Source organism: Phalaenopsis equestris, unplaced genomic scaffold, assembly GCF_001263595.1.
Source record: "Phalaenopsis equestris unplaced genomic scaffold, ASM126359v1 Scaffold000002, whole genome shotgun sequence".
In the NCBI taxonomy this organism is placed as follows: domain Eukaryota; kingdom Viridiplantae; phylum Streptophyta; class Magnoliopsida; order Asparagales; family Orchidaceae; genus Phalaenopsis; species Phalaenopsis equestris.
Genome location: NW_018164444.1, coordinates 5,122,938 through 5,140,958, shown reverse-complemented (window position 1 = coordinate 5,140,958; position 18,021 = coordinate 5,122,938). Strand labels below are relative to the sequence as shown.

Sequence of the window (18,021 nt, the reverse complement as noted above, 5' to 3'; positions counted from 1 at the left end):
TGTGATGTGCCTAAAAAATCAAAGCAGTCTAATATGCCCTCACATTTTGCTCAAAATTGCGATGAGCTGCCACGAAAGAGAGAATTTAGGAGATGCTTGCACACACAAATATTTTAAAAAATATATGAAATTAATTATAAAATAAACTATATATATATATATATACACAAAAGTTATTCTCTCCCTTTAGACGAGATCCATGTCGCCGTTCCGCTCTGCTAGTATTTTAAAAGCTTGTTGGATACAACTTACCATTGCATGATTATGAATTGCTATTTCCACAAATTTTTAATGCAGTATTCTCCATTTAAATTTTTCCAAACTATCCTGCCAACCTCCGTAGATGATTCCACAAGTCGCTGATCATACGTGACGACCATGCATAAAGGCATATGTTTTCATAAATAGTTGACTAAATGTCCTGAATCCATTACTCATTTAGCTAAATGAACCATTGTGTGTGCCTAAAAAATCAAAGCAGTCTAAAATGCCCTCACATTTTGCTCAAAATTGTGATGACCGGCCACGAGAAAGAGAGAATTTAGGAGATGCTTGCACACACAAATATTTTAAAAATATGAAATTAATTATAAAATAAACTATATAATATACAAAAGTCATTCTCTCCCTTTAGACGAGGTCCATGTCGCCGTTCCGCTCTGCTAGGGTTCCACCCATGCGCCCCATGGCGAACCCTAGTCTTTCGCTTCGTCTGCCCACTTTCGTGTCGTCTCATCTGGCGGCAGCGCTGCGGTCGTGCTTGCGTCTCGTCTACGACAGAGCTGCTCCTGCTGCGTCTTGTGAGCCGCTCGACCGCTCAACAACTTCCTTCTGTTGTGTCTCCTCTGCGACAGAGCCGCCCGGTCTGCTTCTGCGACAGAGCCGCCCGCTGCCGCGTCTCCTCTGCGACTTCTGTGACAGAGCTGCACGCTACTGCGCCTCCTTTACAATAGAGCCGCCCGGTCTGCGACAGAGCCATTCGACACTCGTGCAGCTTCTCACTGTGCTGCAGGTTGACACTGGCTGCGTTAATGGCCTCAGGGCTTTCCTACGTCGCCGCCCTCACCGGTGATAACCCCGCCAAATCCTCTTATGCTACAGTGGTTCACAAACGCAGCTCCTCTTTTCAACTCACAGATAGTGCGGTATTCCCGCAGATTTACCATGATTCTATTGCTGGAAATGCAGATTGCAATCTCATAAAAAAAGTAAAGAAAAATGCAGGAAAGTTCCAATTAGGTTGCCTTAAGATGGAGATCATCAAGAAGGTATTTGAAGATTTCAAACTGGTTGGGGATTGACAGGTGGGTCATTTTGACGAAAGACATGTTATGATACGGCCGAGCACAAAAGATGCTTACACGAGGATTTTCTCAAAGAAATTCATCACAATTGAGGGCAAACATACGAAATTGCTCAAATGGACCCCCAATTTTGATCCCAATCAAAAACCCCCAATTGCACATATCTGGTTCTCATTACCTGAACTAAAGCTTCATTTCTTTGACCTACCTATCTTATATGCAATTAAGACTATCCTTGAAAAACCTTTGCAAGTAAACTTACAGTTCATTTCTGAAGACCCTCTATTGCAAGGATTTTGATTGAATGAGATATTACACTACCAGATGTAGAAGAAGTATGACTTAAATCTGCTCACAATGGTTATTGACAAAAAATCATTATGGAACAAAAACTATACTACTGCAAGCACTGCAAGATGTTTGGACACCCGCAGAAGAAATGTTTCAGATTGCACCCACAGTTGAGAACCAATAATCAAAAGGAACACACTATTAGTGCATCACATGTGCCTGAATGCGCTCCCAACAAATCTGATGACAACCAACCTGAGGAAGGAATTACCACAAGACAGGAGTTGGTGTCTGCCCCTGAGATTCCTTCTCCTGACCATACTACAACGGATAATGTTCGAACTGAAAATCAGGTAGCCTCGCAACTCCTATTCAGGTAGCATTAGGTGCAGAGGTACAATACACACTTCACATGTATTGGAACCTATCGCGGTGGCAACGACTGTCTTTCCTCCTACTGCGGTGCTAACATCAAATTAGATCAAGAATCACACGAGTCAGTCTTCCGATGAAGAATGACATGTTTACACTTCTCGGCGGAAGAAGAAGGCTGGGGGCTCACTCCAACTTGGAAACTTAATGGATGATACTTTGGTGACTCCTGACGATGATACGACTCTTCAAAGTTTGTTATCTATTTCAGCTCCTAAAACTAGAGGAAGAGGCAGGACTAAACTGGCTCGTCCCTAGCTACTTGTTTTCTGTATGTTTTAAATTTGTTTTACATTTTATTGAGTCTATCTATATCTTTTTTTTTTTGGAATTAGTGTCGTATGGTAGAGTGTCTCCTTTGGGCTCTTCTCATACAACATTTATGTATCATTTCCTATTTCAATAAAATCAGCCCTGGAGCTTTTCATATATATATATATATATATATATATATATATGTATATATATATATCTAAATTTCCAAAAGACATTCCTTCTACGTCAAAATACCTGGAGATTATGACAGGCAAATTACAGGAACCAAGCAATGATAAAAATTAAAATTAATCCAATTTAATAAAGGCATCAGCCAAGTAATCAACAAGCTAGCATAATTAAAAATAGAAACAACGAACTAATCACAAGCATTTCACAGGTAGATAAGACATAAAAAAACAACTCACGAGGGAACTCAAACAATGCATTGACTTTGGATACTTGAACTTAAATTGCACAGCTACAAGAATTAGGGCAAAAGAAAGGAATACCTCAGCAAAAACCTAAAGAAGGAAGTTCACTCGGCAATAGAATCAATATGATATCATGAACTTGAAAAAGAGAGAAAAAAAGAAGGAAATCATAAACAAAACATCTCCTACTATTTGTATACTGAACCTTCTACTCATGAAATTCAACTCCTAGCCTGCAGAACTAAGAAATTTTTTATATTCCTTCCAAATATACGTTATCTTCCATCTCTCACAAAAGATATGAAAATAAGTAACAAAAGACACCTGATTGTGAATTGAATCATTGATTGTACCAATATGATTAAAAATGTCATAAGCATTGTTTGCTAATTTAATCAATTACATGCAAACTTACATCAAATAATGGTCTGCCTCATCAAGATGATGCTCAAAATCTTGTTTAGAACTCTCCATATCAATTATAATCTGCACTAAAAAAAAGGAAATTAAGTAATTAATGCAACACAAGAACACATCTAAACATGCCAAGCACACCTCCATAAAGTGATCCATCATCTCCCATTAGTTGGGATAAACTTTATGAATTATTCTCCATTGATGGTTGTTGAATGTTACGTAATGAGTAAACAGTTAAGTGCTCAATTATTTTTGCCGGCATTCAAGCCATGTCATACTGACTCTTTTTTTTTTTTTCATATCATACTCCTTTCACAAAGAAAGAAAAGAGAACGAAGCAACATAACTAAGGCAGATTCAGGAATTATAGAGCAAAATATGTGCATCCTAAAGACTAAGTTCCAGGTACAAACATATGCAAGATAACCTAAAATACATGATCAAACAATTATATTAGGCTCAATAAAACAACTTGGTGTGGTAAACTTATGCATGAAAAGGTATACATTTAAAAAGACAGCAATTGTGGTATTTCTTATGTGATGTTAAGGATTTGATTGCCATGCATGTAAATACAAATATTTTGGTGGTCGATGGATAAATACATGAGAGAATTGTGGTATGCATGTAATACCCCTAAAGCTTTTCATAGTACTAGACCAATAAAAAAGATGCAGAAAAAATATATGGGTTAAGAAACCATGACAAAAGCCATTAAGTATAGGAAATGACATGGTAAGGAGAATCATAATTTAAGTACTAAGTACTTTAGTGACTTCAACCTGAAAAAAAGAGCAGCTGCCTCAGACAACTGCAGGTCCTTAGCAACAGTTCAAACAATGATAGGCGTATAAATTGTTTATAAGTTGCAAAAAAATTTTACCTCATTAATTTCAGCACTAGTTTCCCCATGTAATCTCCGAGCTGCGGACAATATAGTATATGGAAGTCCTAATTTTTCTGCAATATTAATAGCATTTGAACGACCTGACAACAAAAGCACCATTACTACTGGAAATGAAATATTTGAATAGTGAATACTAAATGTGAAACTTCCAAAGCACGAATCACGTTAAGCTATTGTATGAAAAAAAAAAAAAGTAGCACACAATTCTTATGTATATACTTGTCTCGCACCTAAACTTTCATATTTACGCATATAGCACTCAAATTTTTAATATCAATTAAAAAAAACACTATCACCACTTTTTAAAAGTGAAATACACCTTTTCGTGCATAGGTTTAAAGTACCACAGCGTCATCCATTTAAAAATGAAAGTTTAGGTGTCAGATATGTAATTACATAAGAATTGCGCTATGTATCTAAATTTTCCAGAAAAATACAGGAGATGTGTCCAGTTGTCACTAAGTTGATCTGAACTCTGCACCTTTTGTTGAGGTACTGTAGACTGTATTCCTGAGGCAGTAGTTTCGTCGCGACCTATCCGGTGCTATTATGCCAAAGCTAGTTTCCCAATTCCCGTTACTGTTTTCCCGAAATGTTATGCCTAAGCTACTTCCCCTATAACTGCGTCAGCTTCTTTTACAGGGGTTTCACACTTTCGTTGTTCAAGCCTAGTTTTTATTCTTCCTGTCTGTTGCAGCTGGAGAATTGTGGAGAAGATTGATGTATGAACTTAATGGTAATCTAGAATTGAAAGGAGAGTGTCAAACATATCTATACTAATCTAACGATGAGGAATCTATAAATAGATGATCGGGACACATTTTATTTATATCTTTGATTAAATAAAATTTATTTATCCAATTTTTAACATTGTATACGCAAGCTGAAAATCTGTTTTTTTTTATTTTTTTTATTTTTAAATTACGGTGCAAATGTCATTAACTAATTCTGGGTATGTTATCTAGACCTAAATTTCTTACCTTCGGTAAGTGATTTTCATTATCTAATTCTTCTAACATAATGTATCATTAGCTTCCTAGTGTTCCCAAAATTTGTTCAACTGGCACAACTGAAATTCTACATGTAATGATGAAATTACAATTGTTGGTTCATTTGTGCGGTTCAAACTTCCCGTTAATTTTTGTTTTCAAATTTATTTGACCATTATATTATCATTTGGATTTTACTTCTTGAAGTTATTATTTACAATAAAGAAAATAAGTTACCTACTTAATGGTTTGTGACATGTGATCCTAAGTTCTCTTGCATGTTCTAATTTATCTTATAATTCTAATTGTAATAAAAAACACTAGCACTAAATATGAGGCGTTAATTGGGTCAATAAAGATATTTAATTAATAACGTAATTTAAATGAAATTAGGTAGTATCAACTCAAGTAAACACTAAATTTTCAGGAAAAAAAATTCCTAGATTCAACGAGAGGTTGTTCGCTCAAAAAAAATAACAACCCCATTTTTAAAACTTCAAATTCATTTTTTATGAGGTATATTAGGTTTAGTGATACCGTTCTAGGGCTTCTGGAAGATGTTTGGGAATACAAAGAGGTATGAGGGAGTTGGAGGAGAGATTACATCACAGGGAAGATGGATGGCGACTGAAATTCCGGCCTGAAAGACAATAAAACAATGAACCGAAATAGATAATAGTAGTTTTTTTGCTGCAAACAACAATTTGCTGCAAGTTGGACGATGAAGGAGGTCTTTGAATATCCGGAAAAGAGCACCACATTGATCCTATCAGACTACATACACTAGGGTGTAAATGGATCAAGTCGAGCTCGAGCCACCCTCGGCTTGAGCTTAAGCTTGTGTCACAACCCGACCCGAGGCTTGAAATTAATCAAGATAGGAACGGACGGTCGGACACTAAAAATAAATTCATTGTTTTTCTATTTCTGTCATTATTAAATAAATATTCAAATATTGATGAAAGAGTCATTAAAGGAAAAATAATTAAAATTAGCAAGTAAACATTTGTACATTTCCAATTGTTGTTCTTACCTATTATATACATTTTCTCCTCTTCTATTCATCTTAATTAAAAGCTTAAATCGGAAAAAAAAATTTAAAACAACACGAGTTATCTAAAAATAACATGGGAGAAATCATACTTCTAAACTACATAACCCAATGGAAAGAACTCAATATACATGTTGGTCTTTTCATATCTCTGTAAGAAATTTTTGAATAAACTATTGCATGTATCAATGATCTTTTCTAAATAAAAATAATTTAAACTTCTATATGCATTTATTTTTATTGTAATTTTAACATTACTTTTACTTTATATTCTTTACAAACATATCTATCTGCTTGGAAGATTACCGTCAAAACAACTTAACATAGCATTGACCGATATTGCCTCATCGGCACAGTGGTTAGTGATATAATATCATAAATTTCTAAGGTGGAAAGAATAATATCTACCCCTATCCGATATTATCCCGTCAGCACAACAGTTAGTGATCTATACATCATAATTGTCAAGGATGGTAAGCTTTGTCTACTCGCCCCTGACCGATATTATCTCGTCGGCACAACAGTTAGTGAGCTAACTATCATATTTGTCTGGGGTGGTAGAAAAATATCCATAATCGTGGGTACACTAACATCCCCTACCTATACCATTAGAGGGTGAACTCCTCTGAACATGCACGTATAAACATTCATATATATTATATTTTCATTTCATCATTCAAAGCATACATTACTATCATGTGAGACCTGCATTTATTTAATAAAAATCATACAGCTCCACTAAAATCCAAGGAAATATAATAATCTAAAAGATGTACCTTCAATCTAGCACTAAAGTTCAAATAAAATTCCAATCATAATTTTGTAGTGGTAATATATAGAAATAAAATAGAAAAATGATCTTTGATGAAGCGAAAAATATAACAAGAAAATTCACACCAGAAAACAATAAAACAACGGAACACACAGATTTACGTGATTCGGCAAATTGCCTACGTGCACGGACTTGTAAAGAATTTTACTACTTGAGGAATTTACACTAGTCGATCGTCTCGACTTACAAGAAGAATCTCTCACTTCGTTGCTCTCTCTTCTTCTCTCTATTTTATTCTCTCTCTACACGGAGATACACCAAAGAAACTCTACATGGAGATACACCGAAGAAATTCTACACCGAGATACATCGAAGAAGACAAACTTACAAGAGAAATAAACTCAATTTCTCTTCTGCCAAAAGCCACCAAGAAGAAGTCAAACGAGAACAATCTTCTTCTTCTTTCTTCCTCCTTCACCGCAAGGAACTACACCTTGCACTTCTCTTCCTCTATCCCAAGGAAACCGAAGAAGAGCAGAAAAGGCTGTGTCGTGACTTAAGGAGACTGTGCTCTCTTTTGTTCGCAACTTAAAAGAGGTGGGTGGCAGCATCGTTTCGCGATCCTGAAGGTGAGAGCAGCGGTTTTCGCGAAACAGTGAAGAATCGCGACTTTTCGCGATCTCAGCGGGAGGCAGGAGCGGTTTCTATCGGGCTCCATACTTAGCAATCTCCCACTTGGAGACCGATACACAAGCTACAACATCTCCTTCCACAAATTGATATCCTCCACTGGTTGTGTCGTCATTTTCTTCAAACATGAATCCTCCACTGGCGGCGGCTTCTTTTCTTCAAACTTGAATGCTCCACCTTTGCAACTCAAAGCCCCCGTCTTCACTCCAAAAGATCAATTAAAGCTGTGCACAACTTCAGTTTCTCAAAAGTAACATCCTTAGTCAACATATCAAAAGGGGCCAAATAACATTGCACCTCCAAGCTATTTCCTGGATTACTCTTGTCTCTGCTTACAACTCTCACTACATGGGCAACATGGGCAATATCTTCAATATCTTGTCTCTGCTGAAAGCCTTTTTCAACAAGTTTGAACCTCTTACTGTCATCAAACTCAATCTTCACCTGCAGAACTGCTAATTGTTATCTTTATGGTTTCCCAACTATTAGGCAACGATGTCAACAATATCAGCGTACGTATCTCATCATCAAAATTAATTTCAACAGATGACAATTGATTTGTGATATTATTAAAATCATTCAGGTGTTGAGCAACAGAAACACCTTCCGTGATCTTCAAGTTGAATAACTTTTTTATTAGATATACGTTGTTATTCGCCGATAGCTTTTCATACATACTTGATAAGGCTGTCATGAGGTTTACAGTCGTTCTCTCCTTGACGACGTTGTATGCAATAGATCTCGATAGGGTCAATCGAATAACCCCCAGAACTTATCGATCCAAGAAATTTTATTCAGCCTCATCCATCCTTTCAGGTCTTTTCCTTAATAACGGAAGATGAAGTTTCTTCCCATAGAGATAGCCCTCTATCTGCATCATCCAATAACCAAAATCCATGTCATCAAATTTCTCGATCCCTAAAATCTTCACTTCATCTGCAATCATCATTCTTTCTCAGATTCAAACAAAGCTCGGATACCAGTTATTGCGAGATATATATATAGAAATAAAATAAGAGAACTATCTTTGATGAAGCAAAAAATAGAACGAGAAAATTCACATCAGAAAACAGTAACACAGCAGAACACACAGATTTACGTGGTTCGGCAAATTGTCTACGTCCACGGAGTTGTAGAGTATTTTATTACTTGAGAAATTTATATCAGTCGATTGTCTCGACTTACAAGAAAAATCTCTCATTTCGTTGTTCTCTCTTCTTCTCTCTGCTCTTCTCTCTCTACATCTAGATATACTGAAGAAATTCTATATCGAGATACACCGAAGAAGACAAACTTACAAGAGAAATAAACTCAATTTCTCTTCTGCTACAAACCACCAAGAATAAGTCAAGCGAGAACAATATTCTTCTTCATCTTTCTTCTTCCTTCACCGCAAGGAACTACACCTCGCACTTCTCTTCCTCTATCCTAAGGAAACCGAAGAAGAGCACAAAAGGCTGTGTCGTGACTTAAGGAGAATCGTGCTCTTCTGTTCGCAACTTTAAAGAGGTGGGGCGGCGTTGTTTCGCGATCCTAGAGGCGGGAGCAACGGTTTTCGTGAGATAGTGAAGAATCACGACTTTTCACGATCTCAGCGGGAGGCGGGAGTGGTTCCTATCGGGCTCCATACTTAACAAATTTGACATATATGTCTAGTCATACAGTGCACTAACAAATACATTTTTATTAGAATACATAGATCGTATGATAACCTGATATTTTCAAAAACTAAAACATTATACAACTATTAAGAGAACAATATTTACCATGCATATATCATGACTGACCATATGAAGAACTCTATATGATTTAATTTCATTATACAACTATTTAATATGTATATTTTTCCTATCTAATAATATGAACAATATGCTAATATGAAAAATCTATTATAATCTACATATCACTGGAATAAATCATTGAAGAAGTCAAACATACATGAAAATGCATATTCTTGTAATTCAAAAATATAATTACTCACATGAAGCCTTCACCGTCCTAATCCTGTTGATCCTCCAGTTTAATCATTTGAATTGCCAAAATTTAACATCATTCAGCAAGGTTTACTATTCACATGTATAAATGTCAATTAAAGCTATCACAAAACATAAATAGGAAACACTAACCTTATTAATGTTGACAATTCTTCTTGTTTCCCGATCTGAATATTTTCCACCTCAAATTTCTGACCGATATTATCCCTACACCTGTTGGATTTATTATAATTTTCAATTATTACATTTTGAGCTTGATTCATTGAGTTTGAGCTCGAGCTTAATTTTATGAGTTCCAGCTAGCTCACGAGCGATTTTGTTAGCATGAAAGAAAATATATTAATTTAAGCTAATTTTATAATTAAATGATAATAAAATGAGAATTTAGGAGATAATTAATAAAAAAATTACTTGATAAAATATCAATTTTTAAATATTTTAATAATTAAAAAGATGTTGACTTTTAATATATTTTTCATTAATTATTTTTTAAACGAACCGGCTCACGAGCTAACAAGTCGAGTCGGCTAAAGCTTGGCTAGATAGCTTATCAAGCTTAGTTCACGAGCCACTTATCGAGTCGAGCCAGAGCCAGCTCATGAGTCAACTTTGCTCACTTACACCCCTAATCATACACACGAGTTGAAAGAAATCTAAAGATACAACACTCCGATAGAGAAAACAAGAAAAATATATCCAAATAACATAGAATAGCCAAAAGTCCCCAAAACAGAAAAATAAAATATATAAATAGTTTCCTGCTAGAAAGAAACTCTAATTAGAAGAACAAAATAGGAAATAAATCATACAAAATAACAAAAAAATAGAGCTAAAATCTGAAATCAAGTGGCACCATGGCTTGGCACTTGCACAGGTCGTGGCAGATTACTTGTGATGAGGATCGCGGTTTTCATAGTCCAAACGGTTCATGCCTTTCTCCTGGGCTAAGAGAAGCTTATTCTTCTTCTCTAGAAACTTCTGGAATCAAGCTATCACCACCATAATAAGGTCATCATCATGCTATATCGGAGGCAGTTTCATTACAAAATCTATGCCATGTTCATTCCATGCAACTCTAAAACACGTACGTCATTGCAAAGTATGACTTTATAGAATAAATAACCATCACTTTTTAGCATAACCAAAACTAGAACTGCACATAGATAGATATTCTAATGAACTAAGTCTTGAGCCATTAAATTTGTAACATGCTTCTCTCACTCGTTATATGCGGTTGGGTGTATCTAATAAATAAGTTTGTTTTGAGGAAACGACCGTGAGATGAAATAGGTGACAAGCTGAACCCCTCTTAGTGGAAGTCACCCAGGCGGTAAACCGTCAATCAAGACATCAGGCAACTCCCTCAACAGGGGCTTCCCCTTCTCTGATGTCAGCTCATCAGACTCGCGATCTTCTAGAACAATAATGCTAGATTTGTTGGATTCTTTCTAATGAGGTCAACTTAAATTAATAGCATTTCTCTCGTCGACTGGAAGATAATACTCTTTTCTAATATTTTTCATTCTCTCCTAAGTCACTGTTCATTTCTTTCAATGTTCTCTGCTTAAGGAAAGATATAATTCTCCTATTTGGACGATTCGATATAATATGTCATAAACGACACTTAGAACATTTGGACTAGGATAGAAATGTGAGTAATAGTGGGCTCCACATTTTCTCCACTCTGTACGGATGCCTCCTCTGGCAGAGTCAGTTTGGGTGCTCTGCTGGGTGTACTATTATTTTCTGATTCGATGGCGAAACTCTGTTTGAAGGATGGTGTTGACTTGATAATGTTATGTTCTCTCTCCAACTTTAAGGCCAGGGTTTGGACATCTCGTAACATACAATAGGGTTATAATTGTACTACGTTGCCAATGGACTATCTCAATCACCCTAGATATCGAGCTATATACTTTTCCTCGAGCCCCACTAGCTAACACTTTAACATAAATTGCTTGAATTCAAACTATATACTCCTCTATTGAGCGATTTCTATTGAGTAGCGAATTCTTAAGAGCATGTCTTATGTGTAATATGTTGGTAAGTACTTAAGCTGCATCTCTCGTTTCATATTAGATCTAGTTGTGATTTTACTTTTCCTCCCACACCGGCGTAAGCAATTCAAAATTTTCCACCACAAAGAAGCATTCTTCTTTAACTTAATAATTGCTAGCTTGACCTTTCTCTCAGTTGAAACACCTTTATACTCACAGACCCACTTCACTGTTTGGAGTCATTCTATGAACTCGCCCGGACAAATATGACTGTCAAAATCCAGGAAGTCAATCTTCATTCAAAAAATTTGACTTCTCCTTCAAATAATTGAGATATTGATTCTTCATCACTGGAAACTACCTGGTAGAAGGAATGCACTTCCTCCTCTCGATCTAACAAGTCACTATTGTGGTTATAAGTGGCATCACTGAATTGTTACCTCTCAAAGGCAGCAAGTCTCTACTGTAGTTGGAGGATTTTCCGTTGCACATCCTCCAAAGTGACCTTTTGAACACCTCAATGTGGGTTTCTCCTTAGCAACATGACATCTCGCTCTTCCAATGAAAGTTTTAACAAAAAAAGAAAGATATGATTAGGGTTAAGGTTAGGGTTAGGGTTAGGCGGGTAAAATATGAGAAAAAATATTTTTGGTGGGGGGTGTTAGTTCAGTTGCATGGATTCTTGGTTTAGGTGTATGACATGGGCACGTGAATAACGCCGCGGGGGCGCAAATAACTCCGCGAGCGTGATGTAGAGGAAGTCACGGGCTTCTCCCGCGAAGGCCCACAATGTCCTTCATCTGGACTGAACCATTCTAGACTAGGACAGTCGATCGGCTCTCCTACAAGGGATTGGCGCCTCAGTTCTATAGAAGGATCCAATCCTAGTCATCTAGGGCTTATATATGTGGTTCCTATTTTTAGGTTTTCAATTTTTGGCATGAGTATGTTTAAGACACAGCCGACACCTATTTCTACCTTCGAGGTTTGTATCCGGTGGTACTCCAATTGTATATCTCTCCTGAGGTGGTGACTATCTTCTCATAGCCCTTTCCTCATTCTCTCACATCACTACTGGCCGCCCCTTCCCAGTTGCAGCCGCCCAGAAGAGCCTTTTTTGGTTGTTTTCTACAGTTTCTGCTTTCCAACCTCTTTTCCAGTCTCTTGGGTTCTAACCTCTCATATCTAATTTGTTTGTTGCCTCACCACTGTTTCGACCACGAGAAGCAGCACTCTACAAACTTGGTTGCAGTTCCAGCCATTTCGAACCACTTACTGAAACCTAGCCACTGCCTCAGTCCCTCCAACATGCTGCCATCGTTGTTTCAATCCAACCATACATGCTGTTGTCGTTGTTCTAGCCCTTCAACTTCGTCGTTGTTGTTCTAACCCTCCCCCTTTGCTGCCATTATCTCGGACATCCATGTGATGTTGATATTTGTTGCATACTTGTTGTCCAGAACCCAAAAAATTGTTCCCTTTTTATTTTCTCTCGTTCACCATCCCTCCACCTTTCACCCCTCACCGATCACCACCAACACCCCGAGAACCACTCTAATTTGCATTGAATTGTTGACTATAGTTATTTTCCTTTCAAGTGTGTCAGTTGCAATTGCTTATTGGCTTTATTAGTAATAATATTTATTTTGTTCTATTGTGGTTTGGGTTAATTCCTGTATCGGTGTAGAAAGGATAAATTCCTTAAAAAATTAAAGTTGTTGCGCTCATATACTAGATTCCGTTCAAAGGATCCTGGAAAGTGTTTGTGAATACAAAAATGTGTTAGGGAATTTGTAGGAGGGTAATGGGATAAGAAGGATGGATGAAGATTTAAATTTCGGAGCGGATGACAACAGGACAACAAACCATAATGGACAAAATCAGTTTTCTTGCTGTTGCAACAAGTTGGATGACGAAGGAGGTCTTCAAACATCGAGAGAGATCACCATTTTGATTCAATCAAGCTACATACACATCACCTAAAAGAAATTCAAAGATACAACACTCAATAAAGAAAACTAGAAAAAAATATTTCCAAACAACACAACAATAGCCAAAAAACCCCAAATAGAAATATAAAACATATAATAGCCTTCCGCTAGAAAGAAACAGTAATTAGAAGAACATAATAGAAAATAAATCATAAAAAGAAAAAAAAATGCTAAAATCTAAAGTAGGGAGGCACGATGGATAAGCACTCATGCAAGCAACGGGATTTACCTGCAATCCGTGACATCGATGATTACCTACATTCGGGATCACGATTTCCACAATCTAGATAATCTGCGTCATTTAGTTAAGCCAAATTTCACTAACGTTCATGCCAAGATTTATTTAGATCTTGGGTTTAAATTCCTTGTGGACAAAAGTCCCCATACTTATTTATCCCTTCCACTTATTTCATAACACTCGATTAATGATGGTTACATAGACTCAATTTTAAGATTAGATTCAACATTTATACTTCAATTAATAAGGTAATGGTTGGGGAAATTGAGGTTGACCCTATCAAAATCTCATGATTCTGTCATCCCATGAATATCAACAGTCCCAATTGGCCAACTATAATGACATAGATGATGATATCCAAGATGATGTCCAAGAAAGTTGATTAACAAACATACCTTTCTCAAGCACCAAGGTAGTCAAAGTGAATGTACATGAATTCTGGGTTTTTATTTTTTCAGTTTTAATTGATTCAATAGGCTAGTTAGCCTAGGAAATGACCTAAATATAGTTTGGGTTGGGGCTTATATATATTGGAAGCCCTAAATTTAATTATGACACTGATTAGTGCTCTATTTACATGTTTCTTGAAAAATAACCATGATATTAGAGTTGGCCCAAAAGGATGGGTTTTATGATTTTACCATATAAACAAGCCAAGCCAACATTGACGTTTAGTTTTATGTTGATGGCTTAATAGCTTTCCGTGTCCCGATAAATTAGAATGAAACATGCCTTACACCCATTGAAAAACCCATAATAAGTTGTTTTGAATAGTAATTCTGATATTTAATAATACTAGTATTAAAAATAATAACTCTATTTGTTGGCAAGACCAAATGAGCCAAGACTTATCATCAGAAATTTGTGGTATTTCTTCCCTAAATTTAGTAGGGCATTTAGATCTTACGATCTTGCAACATCGGCAAAGCAGCCAAATAGTGAGATTAAACATGACCCTTGAACCAACTAGGAAGATGGTAAAATTGGACATAGGTCCTTGGCCCGTAAGCCTAATCAAATGTGTCAATATTATATGCCTTCAAATTGAATTATTTAGTTGTACGTCATGATATTATAAATATGCTCTTCTTTGTTAATTCATTTGTATGAAACAATCTAGTAATTTGAGACAACTTTATTTATGCAAATATGTCCTTTTTTTTAATATTCCTTGTTATTTCTATAAAAATTTTCTTCAATTTGTGGGTGGCAGAACACTTAGATAAATCAAAAATAGAATTTAGCCATGTAACTAGGCCAAACATTGAGCTTTACCTTCGTTTTTTACTCGACTCTTCTTCCTTATTTAATTGAAAGAGCTTACTGTTCGATTTAGTCATAGAAATAAACTTCAAAGATGCCAATGATAATACTCGTCCCAACAATTTGTGAAATTTTTTTCATACATACGAACAATATGACTTTCTATGCAATACAATCTCATCTAAAATATTAGAAGAAAATCACTATGTATGTTTACTAAAAATGATACGATATTTGCATGTTTATAAGAGTTATTTTAATAGTCATATTTTCAATAATATGTGCAATTTATTTACGAAACTATTAACTTATCTAAATGACATTGTTTGTTTAATATGCAACTACAAAAAAATGTTTATTCTACTAAACTGGCATGTGAGGTTTGATGGACAAAAGATAAGAAAAATAGCTTATCATCTCTCTTCCTTTAAATTCTGCATATAACTATAAAATGAAGTTACGGTAAAAGGCATCAATTATTGTTATTGCTTTTATCATTTTTTTGATATTATTATATTATGATTTGAGGTGTTCACCTCAAACGTCTCAGACTTTACACCTCGAGGTGCATGCCTAACCCAAAAAAGAGGTAGGCCTCACTTAGCTAATTACGGCATAAGCTTAAAGGTAATGGTGAGGAACATTTTATGGCATACGTCTCGATTGTATTTTTAATCAATGCTATAAGGAAACATAAACTAAGTTTCAAAACAACTTAGTGTGCTGCAGAAATGCTCCCTATAGGCCCCAATTCTTAAGGTTTTTGTTTCCACCCAAGCAGTTATCTAATAGCCAACTCTCTGCGATCATCTTCTCAGGTGAAAACTCTCCAAATCCTAATCCAATGATCAGAGCAAATTCAAAAAATATCAAGTATTGTGTTCTTGCATGTAATGTTGAATACAATGGAGTAACATTCATTCTCATCATCATCAACCATCCTCTGTAATAAATAATGAATTATAACCATAATGGAATACAAATCAAGACATTCAAAGAACAGACTAAAAGGAGATCTCTCAACCTTGAAAATGAAATCATTGATTTATAACCGTCCAACCACTTTTTCCATCACCCCTAACTTATATATAAGCTAGTCAGTTTGATGACTCTCTATGGATATAAGTAGGGAGGATATTCGCATGCAGAACAAAACAGCTCAGATATGTCAATCTCAACAAAAATAATGAAAGCAAAAAACAATGATCAAATTATTTTCAAACCAAGAACAAACCATCTTCAAAACATGAACAATTAATCTTCAAGACATGATCGAGCCGTCTCCTAACCATCTTTGAATAATGCCCGGAGCACGCTTGAATCAAACTCAAACTTTCTTAAAACACCATTCAAACATTACTCAAATCTCCTTTGAAAAATTGCTCAAGTATTGCTTTAACATTGAACCATACTTGAAACTTACGGAACCTTACGTAAACTATTAGATTTATTAGATTTATTGGTTTTCCGTAGCCGTTATTATTTATTAATTATCTTTATTCTGCATTATGTATTCCTTTTTACTTTATTTTGATTTTGTTTCTTTGATTGTATTATTATTCTTTCCTTATTTAAATTCATTGTAATAGAATTTAAATACGCCTCTTTTTATCAATCAGAATATGGAGCTCTATTTCACAATTCAACTTGTTATGAGAACCTAACCCTAGATCCCAGCCACCGAGCTCCTCTACAGCAACCATTTGCCTTACCTCCAAGCCTCCCGTAGTTTTTCCAAATAGTCATCCTCTCTAGCTGGTTTTCCCGTCGTTAGCCTGCTCTGCATCCGGTCAACCCTTCCCAGTTTCCGACACAGTTGTCGGTCTTCTCTGTAAATAGTCGTCGGCCATCCCTGCAAGCACAGTCGTCGAACTTCTCCAGTTGTTTTCTGCAGGTTCTTACTATTGGAGGTGCAGCTTTCCCTAAAAATGCAGCTGTCCTGCCGCCTTCTCTGTAGGTCCTTCACGTTATTTTTTGGCGCTTGTTCCCTGCAGCAGTCCGACTTCCCTGATTTCCTGCAGTTGTCCAGATTTCCAACAGTTTGGTTTCATGATCTTCAGATCGCCTACAGATCTCCTTTATTACTTCCATTACCCGACATTATGTCTCAGAATCCCAACCAAATCTCCTTTGGCTTAACTATAATCATGGCAGACTTCTCCAATTTTGAGCCACCTTCAAAATGTGTTTTGGAATCCACTAGAGAGTCGACTCCAACATCTGTCCCCCCTTCAAATCGGAGGATCAAAAACCAACATGAATTTCTTCATCACGACCCATAAACTAAACGACAGCGACTTTCTCCAATGTTCCCAAACGGTGTCGTTGTTCATCAAAGTACGCAGGAAATTCGGTCATCTCACAGGTATGATCCGTGAACCTTCAAAGACTAACCTGACATATAGAGCTTGAGAAGTGGAGAACTCCATGGTTATGTCAAGGCTGATCAACTCCATGGAGACGTCGATTAGCATCTTTTATATGTTCTTACCTTCGACTAGTGCCCTCTGGACAACGGTCTGTGATACCAACTCAAATGTAGAAAGCTCCAACCAACTCTATGCGATGTTCAAGAAAATCCAGGAGGCAAAACAAGGATCAAGAACAGTGAACCAGTACTATAACGATCTTACTCTATGGATGTAATGAGAATTGTACTACGGTTACACTTGAGAGTCTCCGAGCGACCTTTCTTTCTTCCAAAAGATTGTAGAAAAGAATCGCATGTTTCAATTCTTGGTTGGCCTCAATAAAGATCTGGACGAAGTTCGAGGCCGTATACTTGGTCTAGACACACTTCCTTCTGCCTACATCGCTTTCACCGAGATTCGCCACTATAAAAGCCAGAGACTTGTCATGAACGACACTTCCACTTCTGTAGCCAATATGTCAGCCTTGCACTAATAATGCTCAACCCGCTTCCATGCCAGCTCGAGTCAGTCACCCCACTTGTGATTATTGTCACAAACCTAGCCACACTCGTGACAAGTGTTGGA

General features: G+C 36.4%; 1 protein-coding gene across 3 annotated transcripts in view; it reads right to left on the bottom strand.

Moving 5' to 3' along the window:
• Positions 1–18,021, bottom strand: part of LOC110025737 (endonuclease MutS2) — a 94,639-nt gene that overhangs the window by 5,928 nt on the left and 70,690 nt on the right. For all 3 annotated transcript variants that reach the window (XM_020726372.1, XM_020726379.1, XM_020726387.1), the window contains 2 exons: positions 4,017–4,120; positions 3,132–3,202 (listed from right to left, as the gene is read on the bottom strand). In XM_020726372.1, the coding sequence (XP_020582031.1) occupies positions 3,132–3,202; positions 4,017–4,120 (175 nt within the window). The remainder of the gene's footprint in view (positions 1–3,131; positions 3,203–4,016; positions 4,121–18,021) is intronic.